This window comes from Dromiciops gliroides, chromosome 1, assembly GCF_019393635.1.
Source record: "Dromiciops gliroides isolate mDroGli1 chromosome 1, mDroGli1.pri, whole genome shotgun sequence".
NCBI lineage: Eukaryota > Metazoa > Chordata > Mammalia > Microbiotheria > Microbiotheriidae > Dromiciops > Dromiciops gliroides.
Window position 1 is genome coordinate 237,324,210 of NC_057861.1, and position 12,753 is coordinate 237,336,962.

Here is a 12,753-nt window from a genome sequence, read left to right on the forward strand (position 1 = left end):
TGGCAAGGAGCTGCAGTGAACTTAAATCAGTAGCCAGATCTTGTCTTTGTGTTGTTGTTGTTAAGTTGTTTTCAATAGTATCCAACTCTTCATGACCCCATTTAGGGTTTTTTTGGCAAAGATAATGGAATGGTTTGCCATTTCCTTCTTCAGCTTATTTTTACAGAAGAGGAAACTGAGGCAAAGGGGGTTAAGTGACTTGCCCAGGGACACACAGATAGTAAGCATGTGAGACTAGATTTGAACCAATGAAGATGAGTCATCCTGACTCTAGGCCCAGCTCTCTACCCACTGCACCTCCTAGCTGTCTTCATACTTTAGACTTATTTTCATGATTATAGGGTTTGGATTTCCTCAAAAGTCAGAGGATAAAATCAAGTAGTATTCGTTCTTGATTGCATCATTAAAATTTCTTACTACCTGTTTATTCTCTGGCTTTATGAGGTTTATAATTATTTTGTCCATTGAAAATCATAAGGTAAAATGTATGTTTTGTTTTCAGAAAAAGATAGGTATTTTTGTTAATGGTGAAGAATTTTTTTTCTGAAGTGTTTTTAAAGAGAAAAGGTTTTAGTTTTAGAATTATGAAGCTTACTTATGTTATTAATTTCATACTTGAAATAGCCTGAATAGTGAATACATTTGATATAGTTGCTACCAGTTTTTTAATCATCTCTAGAAGATGAGTATTATCAGTGGCATACTGTTTGTGACTTAATACATACCAAACTAAATAGCTAAATTATTGTTTGCTGGAATCATTCTACAAGCCTCTCATTGTATGTATAATAGCCTTATATAGGAGTTCTTGTTCCTTTTGACCCCTTTGAATACCTAAGGTTTAATATTTCAGAGTTGATAACTAGTTGGACAATAAGTCCCTTATACTGTAGCTTCATTCAACATTGAAACTAATGATCTTGTAAATGCTGGGTCATAGACCATTCATTAGGAATACTACCTTCAGAGCCAAAAATGTCAGTCATTTTGCTCAAGCAGTATTTGAATTTGCAAAATGATTGGGTTGAGGAAAATCATGTTATCAAATAATTGAGATACTAGTTTTATACTTTTAAAGCTGTCTTCTTTATCTTTCATAACATGGTTTAATTTTAAGAAAAATATTTTTTGATTCTTTGTTTTGAGTTATAATAGAATATTTAGCTGCCAGAAAGTCAAACAGTAATGTAAAGTATATTTCATTATGTAAATAGTTATAAAAATACCTTTAATATATACTTTTCACTCAGAATATAGAAATCCTTATAAAATACATAGACTTGTAATTTGACTATCTATTTATCTATCTGTCTGTCTATGTATACACACACATAGGATGAACCAAAAGTCATGAAGGGGTCTAAGATTTGAAAATTATTTTTCACCATTTACGAGACTTAATTTTTCACACACAATGTAAATACATTTCCTACGTATACTGTATATGATGCTATGATGTTGTAAAGTAAAATTTAAAAAATGAGTTATTAAATATTCATGACTTTTGGCCCACCCTATATATATAGTTTGTGTGTATATAATAGCATTTTTAAGGCCATTTAGATTTAATGCTTTACTTAAGGAGATAATCTTAACTAGCACAGAAGCTAAAAGATAGTCCTAAATATGAATTTTATTATGTTCTAAAACCTTGATTAAGTTGTTTGATTTTTATAGGATATACCTAAAATTACAAATTGTGGTCTGAATTTATCTATTGTTCATGAGCTAAATTTTTGAGTATGCATAAATATAGTTTTTGAAAAATTAGAAAAACTGATTATTTTGCTGAACTGGATTTTAAATTTAAAAGAGTTTAAATTGAAAAGAATCAACTATATTATGACTGTATTTTTTTTTGTGGGGCAATGGGGGTTAAGTGACTTTCCCAAGGTCACACAGCTAGTAAGTGTCAAGTGTCTGAGGCCGGATTTGAACTCAGGTACTCCTGAATCCAGGGCTGGTGCTTTATCCACTGCGCCACCTAGCTGCCCCATGACTGTATTTTAAAAGGTACACTATGATTGCTTATGATTGAAACCTTATAGTAGTTATTATAAGTAATGAAAAGGTATCATTCTTGAATTTTTTTTTTTTTAGTATCTGAAAGCCATTCATATGGTTCATGCCCTTAATCTTAATAAATAGATATTTCTCAACCCATAACCTTTTGGGGAAAACCAATAAGAAGGCATTGGAATTTAAGTTAGTTCTTATTCTTATCCAGTACAATTAAAAAACCCTTTACAATTTTCTTTCCAAGCTCTGTTTTATGATTAATTTTTTTCAGATGTTTTAAAGTAGCAAAATTCTAATAAAATGAGAGGGGATTGAAACAATTCCTTGTAGTCTGATAGTAATACTATTTGACCTCTGAGGGCTGTTTGTTTCATAAAAATACTTTTTTCCCCCCTCAAGAGATGCACAAAGATTGGAAGAATTTTTTACCAAAAATCAACAACTGAGAGAGCAACAGAAAGCCCTTCATGACACTATTAAAGTTTTGGAAGATCGGTAAGTTTACAAATAATTATGAAGTTTATTTTGAAATAGAGATAATGTTTTTTATGTAAATACATTAAGTGTAGTTTTTAATCACATTTGGAATTAAAAGCAGATATTTCCATCACCACCTCTCTCCTACCCCTTTCCCTCTTATAAATTCTGATGTTAAGGGTTAAAATTCTAGCTAGTCTGTCTAAAATATCTAATGAGTGGTCGCCAATAAATTATAAGCTTTAGCAAGAGTTAAACTTTTAAGCATTTATTAAGGAGAATAAGAATTTGGTAAAGAGAGAGAAAGGCCTAGAGTCCTATCTATTAAAGGGAGAGCACATTTCTAGCTCCGCTCTCCACCAGAGTCCAAAGGCAAGAGCCCCAGAGTCAGCGCCAGTCTCTTCCTTCCTCCTCCCACTAGTCCGCGTCACTTCCTCCTGCCAAAGAAAAGACTCCTGGTCTTGCCCTCAAAGACCTTCGCTTCATGGGTAGAACTCTTCTACAGTAAGTATCCAGCAGGTGGCGTTATTCCAATCGTTACAGTCCCCCCCGTTGTTCCTCAAGAAACAAAATGTTTCCTTGACGGAACAGTAAAAACAATATAATAACTATTGCTAACTAATAATATGTGAACAACAATATAGAAAAGGAAGAGAGGAAAGTTTTGTCCAGAGGGGCGATTTTTTTGTCCTCATGAACCGACGCTTTGACATTGGTCTTGCAAAGGGAGGGCCTCTGCAGAGAATACATGTTACAGATGGTGTATATTATAACAGAAAGAGAAAAAAAAAACAACAAAAACAAATCAAAACTGTTCATTTAAAGTCTCTGAAAGTCTTTTCTCAGATGTCCTCTAGGTGTAGTCGTGGAATGGAAGTCTTTTCAGGGGTTGAGGTATGGATGCTGGTAATCAGCCAGGAAATTTCCTACAAAATTGAGCTTAACACAACTTTAAAATAGCTTTGTCAATAATAAAATCAAACAATGAAAGTTCTCAAAAACATGTCTAAGGGAATACAGAATCTTAGTTGTTACACATGAAACATATAATAAAACAAAAATTGAAACATTCTTTAAAATTATAATATTACTATAGTCCCCCCCCCTTATGGAGGGTAATTGAGAAGACAATTGCTGCAATATTAATTATTAAAAATAATTTTTATCTGTTTCATCACTTTTTGCATCATCTGCCTAATTATCCTCATGCCATTATGAGAAATTTTAAAATCTAATATAATTAGTAACAGATGTCAAGGCCAAATTCAACACTGTTATTTATCATGACACCTGAGATAATTATGGGGGTTACCATAAAAGAACAGAGAAATGATGGGATATGAGCATTCCCACACTTGAGCAATATGTGCTGCCCATACAGTATGCCAGGCTTAAAATAGGTGGATGGAATATACGTCCATGCCACCGAACATATTGGAGGAAACTGAGTCAGACTTAATCAGATGCATGGGATTGAGATGGTCCATGGCATCAGGCATATAGGAGGGAGCATAGAAGCCAGGTGTAGAAGTGAGATGGGTGGGATCAATACTTCCAGCCATCTGTACAATATTGTGGGGAAAAATAAAATAAAATATTAAACCAAGAGAATCCAACCTCAACATTTGTCAAAAGCCGTTCCCTTGGCCATACCTTGACTTCATGCATGTCTCCCCTCATGTAACAGTTCAGTGTCTGCTCTTGCATGTATTCCTCTTGTGATTGGATGGCATCTTGGCCAACTGGCATCTGATAACTCAGAATAAAGGCAATTAATGTCTTAAATGATAAGTTCCCATAATCCAAGTCTCATATGGATTTAAAAATTGAGGATAATAAATGATTGCAAAAAATGTGAATACATCTTGACTCAGAATATAATATATAATTATGCAACAATTTCAAATAATACCTTTTTTTTACTTAGCATACAATTACTTTTTTGAAAATCTGAACATATTTAAATACAAGTTAAAGCACAACACAATCTCAAAGACAACTTTTACAAATGTTCCCCTCTTTTTTTTTTTTTTTTTTGAATATGCTTATCAAAAATAATACTTCTAGAATCAATTTACACTTGCCATGGCAAACAATTTGCTAGGGAAATGCTTTAAAGAGTTTGATCAAATAATCAGTTGAGAAAAAATAACAAAAACAAACAACTCAGAATATGGGAGCACAATACTCCTAGAATTAACATTGTATTATGAAATCAAAACCATGTTTCAAAATTAGATAGATGAATGAATAGAAGATACACGTGGAACAATAAAAGACAATGAAATTCAAACTAGGGAAATCTAAATGAATATGAACTTAATATCAATAAGAGTATTATAAAATATAAACTGGACCACATGACTATAAAAAGCTTTTACAAATATTCTCTTTGTTTTAGAAACTAAGTATAAAACACAATCTCAAATGCATGAAAACCTCTACGAAAATAAACCTATACCATTAATTTCAAAATGTATATATAATAGCATAGAAATCCTATGTAACCTCTGAACTGATACTATTACTCTGAGTGAATTCAGAACACTTTTGATTCCGATATCTAAAATCCCCAATACTCATATCAATACCTTGCTGCTTACTTCTACATTTCTGTAAAATATATACCCTTCCATGGCAAAAGAATCGGAGTCTTGAACTATGTTGATGATTGTCATTCTTATTCGGCTTAAGTTTTTCTTCTTTAACCCCTCTATATTGTCTGTCAGCCTTTTCACCATACAAATGCTTTATAAGATTACTAATTAAAGACAAAAGCAGGTTAGCAAAATTATGAACAAAACGAGCATATCTGGAATTTAAAGGGTTTTCTAAAGTTGTCTCAGAAGCACAGCCAGGCTGGGGAAGGGGTGAGCCTGAAGCTGCAAATGCAGTTAGAGAAAGTTGAGCATGCGCATTAGATCTTTGGACTTCCCGGGCCAGGGAAGCAATGGGCTTGGCCATGGGAGGAGTAGAGGGTGGGGTTTGGAGAGGAGGGGAGGGACCAGAGCAATTAGAATCAGACTTGATTTTGAACTCAGGCCTGGATTCCTCTTCCCCCACTTGGCCTCCAGGTGCTAGGGGATTAAAAGCTTCTAGAGGGTGGGTCATTGCCTCCAGGCATGCAAAATTAAAGCAACAATTAGTGTTAGAACTGGGAAAAGCTGCAGGAATCTCTTCAGGTTTCTCTGAAAAAGCATGGTTGGGAGAGGGAGAGATATTTCCTTGTGTGAGTAAGTTGCTGGCTCTTCTAACAAAAATAAAAAGAAAAATAGAAAATCCACAAAAACAAAGCATTAACATGATCTTATCTCCCATTTGTCTGGTTAAACAGACTAAAATCAAAAATAGGGTAATTAGGGAGTTTAAAAGGTCCATTCGAAAAAATTTAAAGGAAAACACAGCCAGTACACCAGTACTTAGCAGTTAAAGGGAGAGGGAGGGGAAATTTCTTACCCAACCAGCAGATCAGAAGACTGAGGTTTAGCTTTCCTCTTCGTGGTCAGCCATCTGTTAAGGGTTAAAATTCTAGCTAGTCTGTCTAAAATATCTAATGAGTGGTCGCCAATAAATTATAAGCTTTAGCAAGAGTTAAACTTTTAAGCATTTATTAAGGAGAATAAGAATTTGGTAAAGAGAGAGAAAGGCCTAGAGTCCTATCTATTAAAGGGAGAGCACATTTCTAGCTCCGCTCTCCACCAGAGTCCAAAGGCAAGAGCCCCAGAGTCAACGCCAGTCTCTTCCTTCCTCCTCCCACTAGTCCGCGTCACTTCCTCCTGCCAAAGAAAAGACTCCTGGTCTTGCCCTCAAAGACCTTCGCTTCATGGGTAGAACTCTTCTACAGTAAGTATCCAGCAGGTGGCGTTATTCCAATCGTTACACTGAAAAAGAATTACCCCCAGATGAGGAAATAATAACCATTGCCATAGTACCAAGGATCAAGAGGTTATTCCCTAATTCCTCCTTTCCACCAGGCTAGAAATCTCTTTGTTTTCACATTGTTTGTACACTTCTCTTAGCACTTACCTACTTCTGTTATGGAAACAGAAGATACTAAACAGCATCCTTTTTTTTTCTTCTACCCCACTTCTACTCCTTTGCTTACATGAATACCATATCTTTTTTTTTTTTCTTAAGTGAGGCAATTGGGGTTAAGTGACTTGCCCAGAGTCTCACAGCTAGTAAGTGTTAAGTGTCTGAGGCTGGATTTGAACTCACATCCTCCTGACTCCAGGGACAGTGCTCTATCCACTGTGCCACCTAGCTGCCCCAATACCATATCTTTTTAAAATTTTATTTTCAGTTCCAAATACCTTCTCCTCCTCCTCCTTCATCCACTGAGAAGACAAGGAAAATTATAAAAAATATGTATAAACATGGAAAAGAAATTTCCACATTAGCCATACAAGAAAAAAAGTAGTATTGTCATTTTTCTTATATTGGCTTCACCTACCCATGAGCAGTTACTATTTCTTGTAGTTATTTAGATCTGTCGTTATGTATGTAAAGAGTTTTGTAATTGTGTTCATATAGTTCCTGTGGGTCTTGGCAGGTAAACGTCCAAGTGTTTTGTACTGTCTTTAGTTTTTTGTTTTGTTTTGTTTTTTCGGGGCAGTGAGGGTTAAGTGACTTGCCCAAGGTCACACAGGTAGTAGGTGTCAAGTGTTTGAGGCCGGATTTGAACTCGGGTCCTCCTGAATCCAGGGCCGATGCTTTTATTCACTGTGCCACCTAGCTGCCCCCTCTCTGTAGTTATTTTAAAGGTAATTTTCTAGCTATTCCTTCTAGGTTTTGTTGATAATATCGAGAAACGCTGATGATTTTGTTTGAGTTTATTTTGTATCCTGCAACTTTGCTGAGGTTGTTAATTATTTTGATTAGTTTTTTAGTTTACTCTTTAGGGTTCTTTATGTAAATCATAATATCATCTACAAAAAGTGATCATTTTTTTATTGTTTATGTTCCTTTCTTGTCTGTTATAGCCAGCATTAGTAATACAATATTGACTAATAATAATTCAGACCTGATCCTAATACAAAAGGCTTCTGGCTTTTCCCTATTACAGATAATGCTTGTTCTTGGTTATAGATGAATAATAACTTACCATTTTTAGGAAAGATCCATTTATTCCTATATATTCTAAGGTTTTTAGCAAGACTGGGTGTTGCATTTCATCAAGTTTTTTATGCATCTATTATTATAATTATATGATTTCTGTTGGTTTTGTTGTTAATGTGGTCAATTTTGCTAATAATTTTTGTAATATTGAACCAGCTCTGTCTTCTTCAAATAAATCCACCTTGGTAATAGTATGCAGTTCTTTTTTGTTGTTTTGTGTTATTCTCCTTGCTAATATTTCATTCAAAATTTTTGTACCAATCAGGAAAATTGGCCAAAAGTTATCTTTCTCTGTTTTGTCTCTCCCTGTTGTAGGTGTCAAGATTGTATCTGTGTCATAGAAGGAATTTGGTAGTATTCCTTCTTTACCTGTTTTTTCAAAAAATTTATGTCATATTGGAATTGTTTTTAAATGTTTGGTAGAATTCACTTGTAAATCCATCTAGTCCTGTGGTTGTTTTTTTTTCCTTAGGGAGTTCACTTAGGATTTGTTTAATTTCTTTCTAAAATAAGATTAAGTATTTTAAGTATTCTATTTTATCCTGTTAATCTAGGCAATTTATATTTTTGTAAATATTCTTCTTTTTATTGTCAGTTTTATTGGTGTGTATAGGTGGGTAAAATAGCTCCTAATAATTGCTTTTATTTCCCCATCATTAGTTATGAATTTACCTTTTTCATTTTTTGATACTGGCAATTATGTTTACTTTCATTTAAAAAAAACAATTAACTAGTAATTATCTTTAAAAAAACAGCTCCTAGTTTTATTTTTTGTTTGGTGTTTTTTTTCCCCTTGGCATTTTGTTAATCTCTCCTTGGAACATCAGGATTTCTGTTTTGGTAGGGGAGGTTGATTGGTTGGTTTTCTAATTTTTTTAATTGCATGCCCAATTCATCAATTTGCTCTTTCTTTTATTGACTTGTTTCGAGTGATACATTTCCCCTTAAGTACTGCTTTAGCTTTATCCCACAAATTTTGGTATGTTGTCACATTGTTGTTATTCTCCAGAAGTCTGTTGTGTCTCATTTCTCTAAGATTCTATTCATCTCTTTTACTTTCTTGTTTATTTTATGATTAACTTTATCTAGGTTTGAGAGGGTTAAACTCAGATCCCCGGCTCTTACAGTTTAACTTTTTTTAAAGAATTAAAGGCTATACTAATTGATACATTTTTTATTCGGCATTGGTCTTTTCATCAGGCATGCTTAAAAGTCTTCTATTTAATCAAGTGTCTATTTTTTCATTTGTAAGATTATGCTTAGTTTTGCCGGTAGGTTATTCCTTTTTGGGGGGGGGAGTGAGGCAGTTGGGGTTAAGTGACTTGCCCAGGGTCACACAGCTAAGTGTCAAGGGTCTGAGACCGGATTTGAACTCAGGTCCTCCTGAACCCAGGGCCAGTGCTCTATCCACTGCTGCCCCTGGTAGGTTATTCTTGGTTGAAATCCTAGATCCTTTGCCTTCTGGAATATCAGATTCCAAGTTCTCCATTCCTTTAGATTGTTGTCTGTTAAATCTTTTGTGATCCTGATTGTGGCTTCACAGTACTTGAATTCTTTCTGGGTGCTTGCAATATCTTCTGCTTGACTTAGGACTTATGAATTTTGGCTACAATATTCCTGGGAGCTTTCATTATGAGTTTTTTTTTTTCAGGAGATGACTGGTAGATTTTTCAGTTTCTACTTTGCCTTCTGATTCTAAGATATCTGGGCAGTTTTTCTTTAAAGTGATTTCTTAAAATAGTGTCAAGGCTCTTTTTTAGTTTGTTGCTTTCAGGTAGACCAAAGATTCTTAAATTAGCTCTCCTCAGTTTGTTTTCCAAGTCAGTTTTTCCTGTCAGATATTTTGTATTTTCTTGATTTTTTTCAGTCTTGTGTTTCTTTGATTATTTCTTGACATCTGAAATTGTCAGCTTCCCTTTGTCCAGTTCTAATTATTAAGGAATTAATTTCTTCAGTAGGCATGTATTTTAACAAGCTTTAATTCTCTTTTCATATCTTTCTTGGATAGCTTTCATTCCTTTTCCAGTTTTTTCCTCAACTGCTCTTAATTCTTTTTAAAAATTTTTTTTGCTCTTTCTTAGCTCTTTAGTGTTTGTTTTGTCTAGTAATTCTTTTTTTTTCTCTAGTAATTCTTATTGTGCTTGTATCCAATCTGCATTTTCCTTTAAGCCTATTTTTGAAGTTTTCACTTCATTGTTTTCTTCTGTTTGTCACTTGAGTTTAGCTCTTTAAAGCTGGGTTCTTTTTTGTTTGTTCATTCTTCCAGTCTACTTCTCAACTTTGGACTTAATGAGCTTCTGCTATTTTCACAGTTCAGTCTGGGGGCCTGTAAGTTTTCAGTGTTTCCAAAGTGGGGGGAAGTCTGTTCACTGCCCTCCTGGTCTTGAGTTCTTCAGGTTCCCCACAGGTTTCAGTCTGTTGCCTTGTTGGGTTTTAATCACTGTTAGCCTGCAGGGAGGTTCTGTAGCTTCAGAGTGACTGAACTGCTTGGGCCCCTTTTGGTCTTGGTCTTCTGCCCTTGTTATTCCACTGCAGGCTTATGTGCTGGGCATAAGGTTAGAACTGAGTCATCTCTCTGCTGCTGTGTTCAGTCACACGCCCAAGTTTCAGGAATTTGTTTTGTGTTCAGTATGCTAAGACACTGTGTTCTTCCCCAGTCTGCCCCTGGAAACTTAGTATTAGGTCACAAAGCTTCCAGATGGTACTTTTTCCTATGCCCAGTGCTAGTCCAGGGGTTCCCTGCCATCTCTTTCTGTCCTGGTACTTCCTACTCTGGTGATCTTTATGGAGTCCCTTTCAATTCCTGGATGTATGAATGATTTTGGTTGTACCACTGCTGCCACTGTGCCATGCTCCTGCCCAGCCCCACTACACTGTCTCCAGACCTCTATGTCTATCTCACTAAGCTGTCCTGCCCTGAAAAAAAATGACTCACTGTGACTTTTTCTTGGCTTTCCCAATGAGAATTTGGAGTGGTCAGTTTTCTAGGTTATTTTGGAGGTGTTTTGGGAGAACTAAGCAAAATGTTGATTCTCACTCTACCATCATAATTCCACTTCACATGAATGCCTTATTCATCTCATTGACTTTCCTTGACCCAAAAGCCCCAAACAGAGACTCTTTGTTTTATTAGTTTTTATACTTACAAAATCCACTTTTCCGTTTCTCCTTATTGTTTTTAGAATAAAATACAAATTTTTTTATTTAAGATTTAAAGCTAGCCACAATTTAACTCCAGTTTATCTTTCCACAGTTTAATTACATGTTACTTCCCATCACTTATACTATGTTCTAACCAAACTGGCTACTTTATATTCCATGTACATAATACACCATTGTCCCTCCCACCAAGTTGCATTCTCTCATGTCCTGAATTCTCTCGCTTCTCCCCTCTGCCTCTTAGAGTCCCTGTTCCCCCTCCAGACTCAGTTTGTTAGTGCCTCCTTCTTCAAGAGGACTTTTCCTGTACTTCTCAGTTGTCAGAACCACCTCCACCCCCAAATCCTATGTTTTTACTTTTATATTATATTAGTTAAGCTTTCCTTAAGTAATACTAACTTTCTGTATAGTGCTTTAAGGTTTACAAAGAAAATCCCTCATGATTCTGAGGTAGATAGTGTAATTGGTGTTATCACCATTTTACAGATGAGGAAACTGAGGCTTAGATAAAGTAAGTAGCATATCCAGGATCACACAGCTGTCAAGTAAGTGTGAGACCTGAGATTGAATTCAGGAATCTTCTCATTCTAGTGATTTTTCCACTATACCCTGCTGTGTTCTCTCTACACTTTGTATTTATAGTTTGTACTAACTTGTCCAATGTTTCCTCAGATGTTACATCAGGACTGCTCAATAGTTGTTTTATCTATTTTGTGCCTATTCAACTTGACTGTCATTTCCCTTAGTGAAGGACTGAAATTTTGTGATTCTGACTTTAGCATTTGACTATGTTTTGTATATGATAGTAGACACTTAAATACTTGTTGAATGAATAAGATTAGCTTTAAAGAAAGGATAATATGAAATTATTGTTGAGAAAACATTTTCTCACAAAACTTTATTCAAACCTACTATGGGAGTCACCACTAGATAGGATAGATGGAGAGCTTTTGACCCGACTGTCTTCCATGCCTAACATGCACTCCTTTCTCATTTCCCCTTTTAGAATCCTTAGTTTCCTTCAAAGCTCAGCTCAAGCACCACTTACTACAGGAAGACTTTATTTCTCCACTTACTAATTCCCCTCCCAGTCCTCCCCCCCTAAAAAAATATTGCATCTGTTATGTATATAGTTTATATGAGGCAGCATGAAACAGTGGCAAGCTGGCCTTGGAGTCAGAAAGACTTAGTTCAGTTCCCACCTCTGATGCATCCAGTATGGGCAAGCAACTTAGCTTCTTAGCACCCTAGGCAATGCTTTAAACAAATATTGGGGAGTAAGTTTCTTATTGGGAGCTCCTTGTATTAAAGAAATCATAAGTACAATCCAAAAAAATAATATATGCCTGTGTATGATTTGGGGAGTACATATATATTTACATGTTGTCTTCACCAATAGAAGGTCCAGTCCTTTGATGCAGGAAGTGATTAATTTCTTTGTGTTGCCAGCACCTAGCACATTTTGTCGTTTAGTTGTTTTTCAGTCATGTCTGATTCTTCATCACCCTCCTGAGGGTTTTCTTAGCAAAGATACTGGAGTAGTTTGTCATTTCCTTCTCCAGCTTATTTTATAGATGAGGAAACTGAGGCCCATTAAATGACTTGCCCAAGGTCACATAGCTACTAGGTGTCCAAGGCCGAATTTGAACTCAGGAAGATGAGTTTTCCTGACTCCAGGCCTGGTACATCATCTACCTACCTGTACTTAGCTGCTCATACCAAGCACATAGTTGGTGCCTAATCAATACTTGTAAAATGATTGATTTAACCTCTCTGATCCTCAGATTGTTCTCTAAGACCTCTATTATGTTAAAGATGAGTTGTTCTGCCTCGGGGGAAGGATTTCCCCTATTTGACAAAAATCACAAAACTTTGTTATATAATATAATGGTTGGTAACTCTATTAAGTTATTAGGTTCAACTGTCTTGTATTTGTTAGAGGAAAAAAAAGTATTTCTCACTCAAAGAAAGATCTTCAAA

At 35.3% G+C, this 12,753-nt stretch overlaps 1 protein-coding gene across 2 annotated transcripts in view; it reads left to right on the forward strand.

The window, feature by feature from the left end:
- RBBP8 (RB binding protein 8, endonuclease) overlaps positions 1–12,753 on the forward strand; it is an 80,414-nt gene that overhangs the window by 18,111 nt on the left and 49,550 nt on the right. For both annotated transcript variants that reach the window (XM_043978949.1, XM_043978950.1), the window contains exon 4: positions 2,419–2,514. In XM_043978949.1, the coding sequence (XP_043834884.1) occupies positions 2,419–2,514 (96 nt within the window). The remainder of the gene's footprint in view (positions 1–2,418; positions 2,515–12,753) is intronic.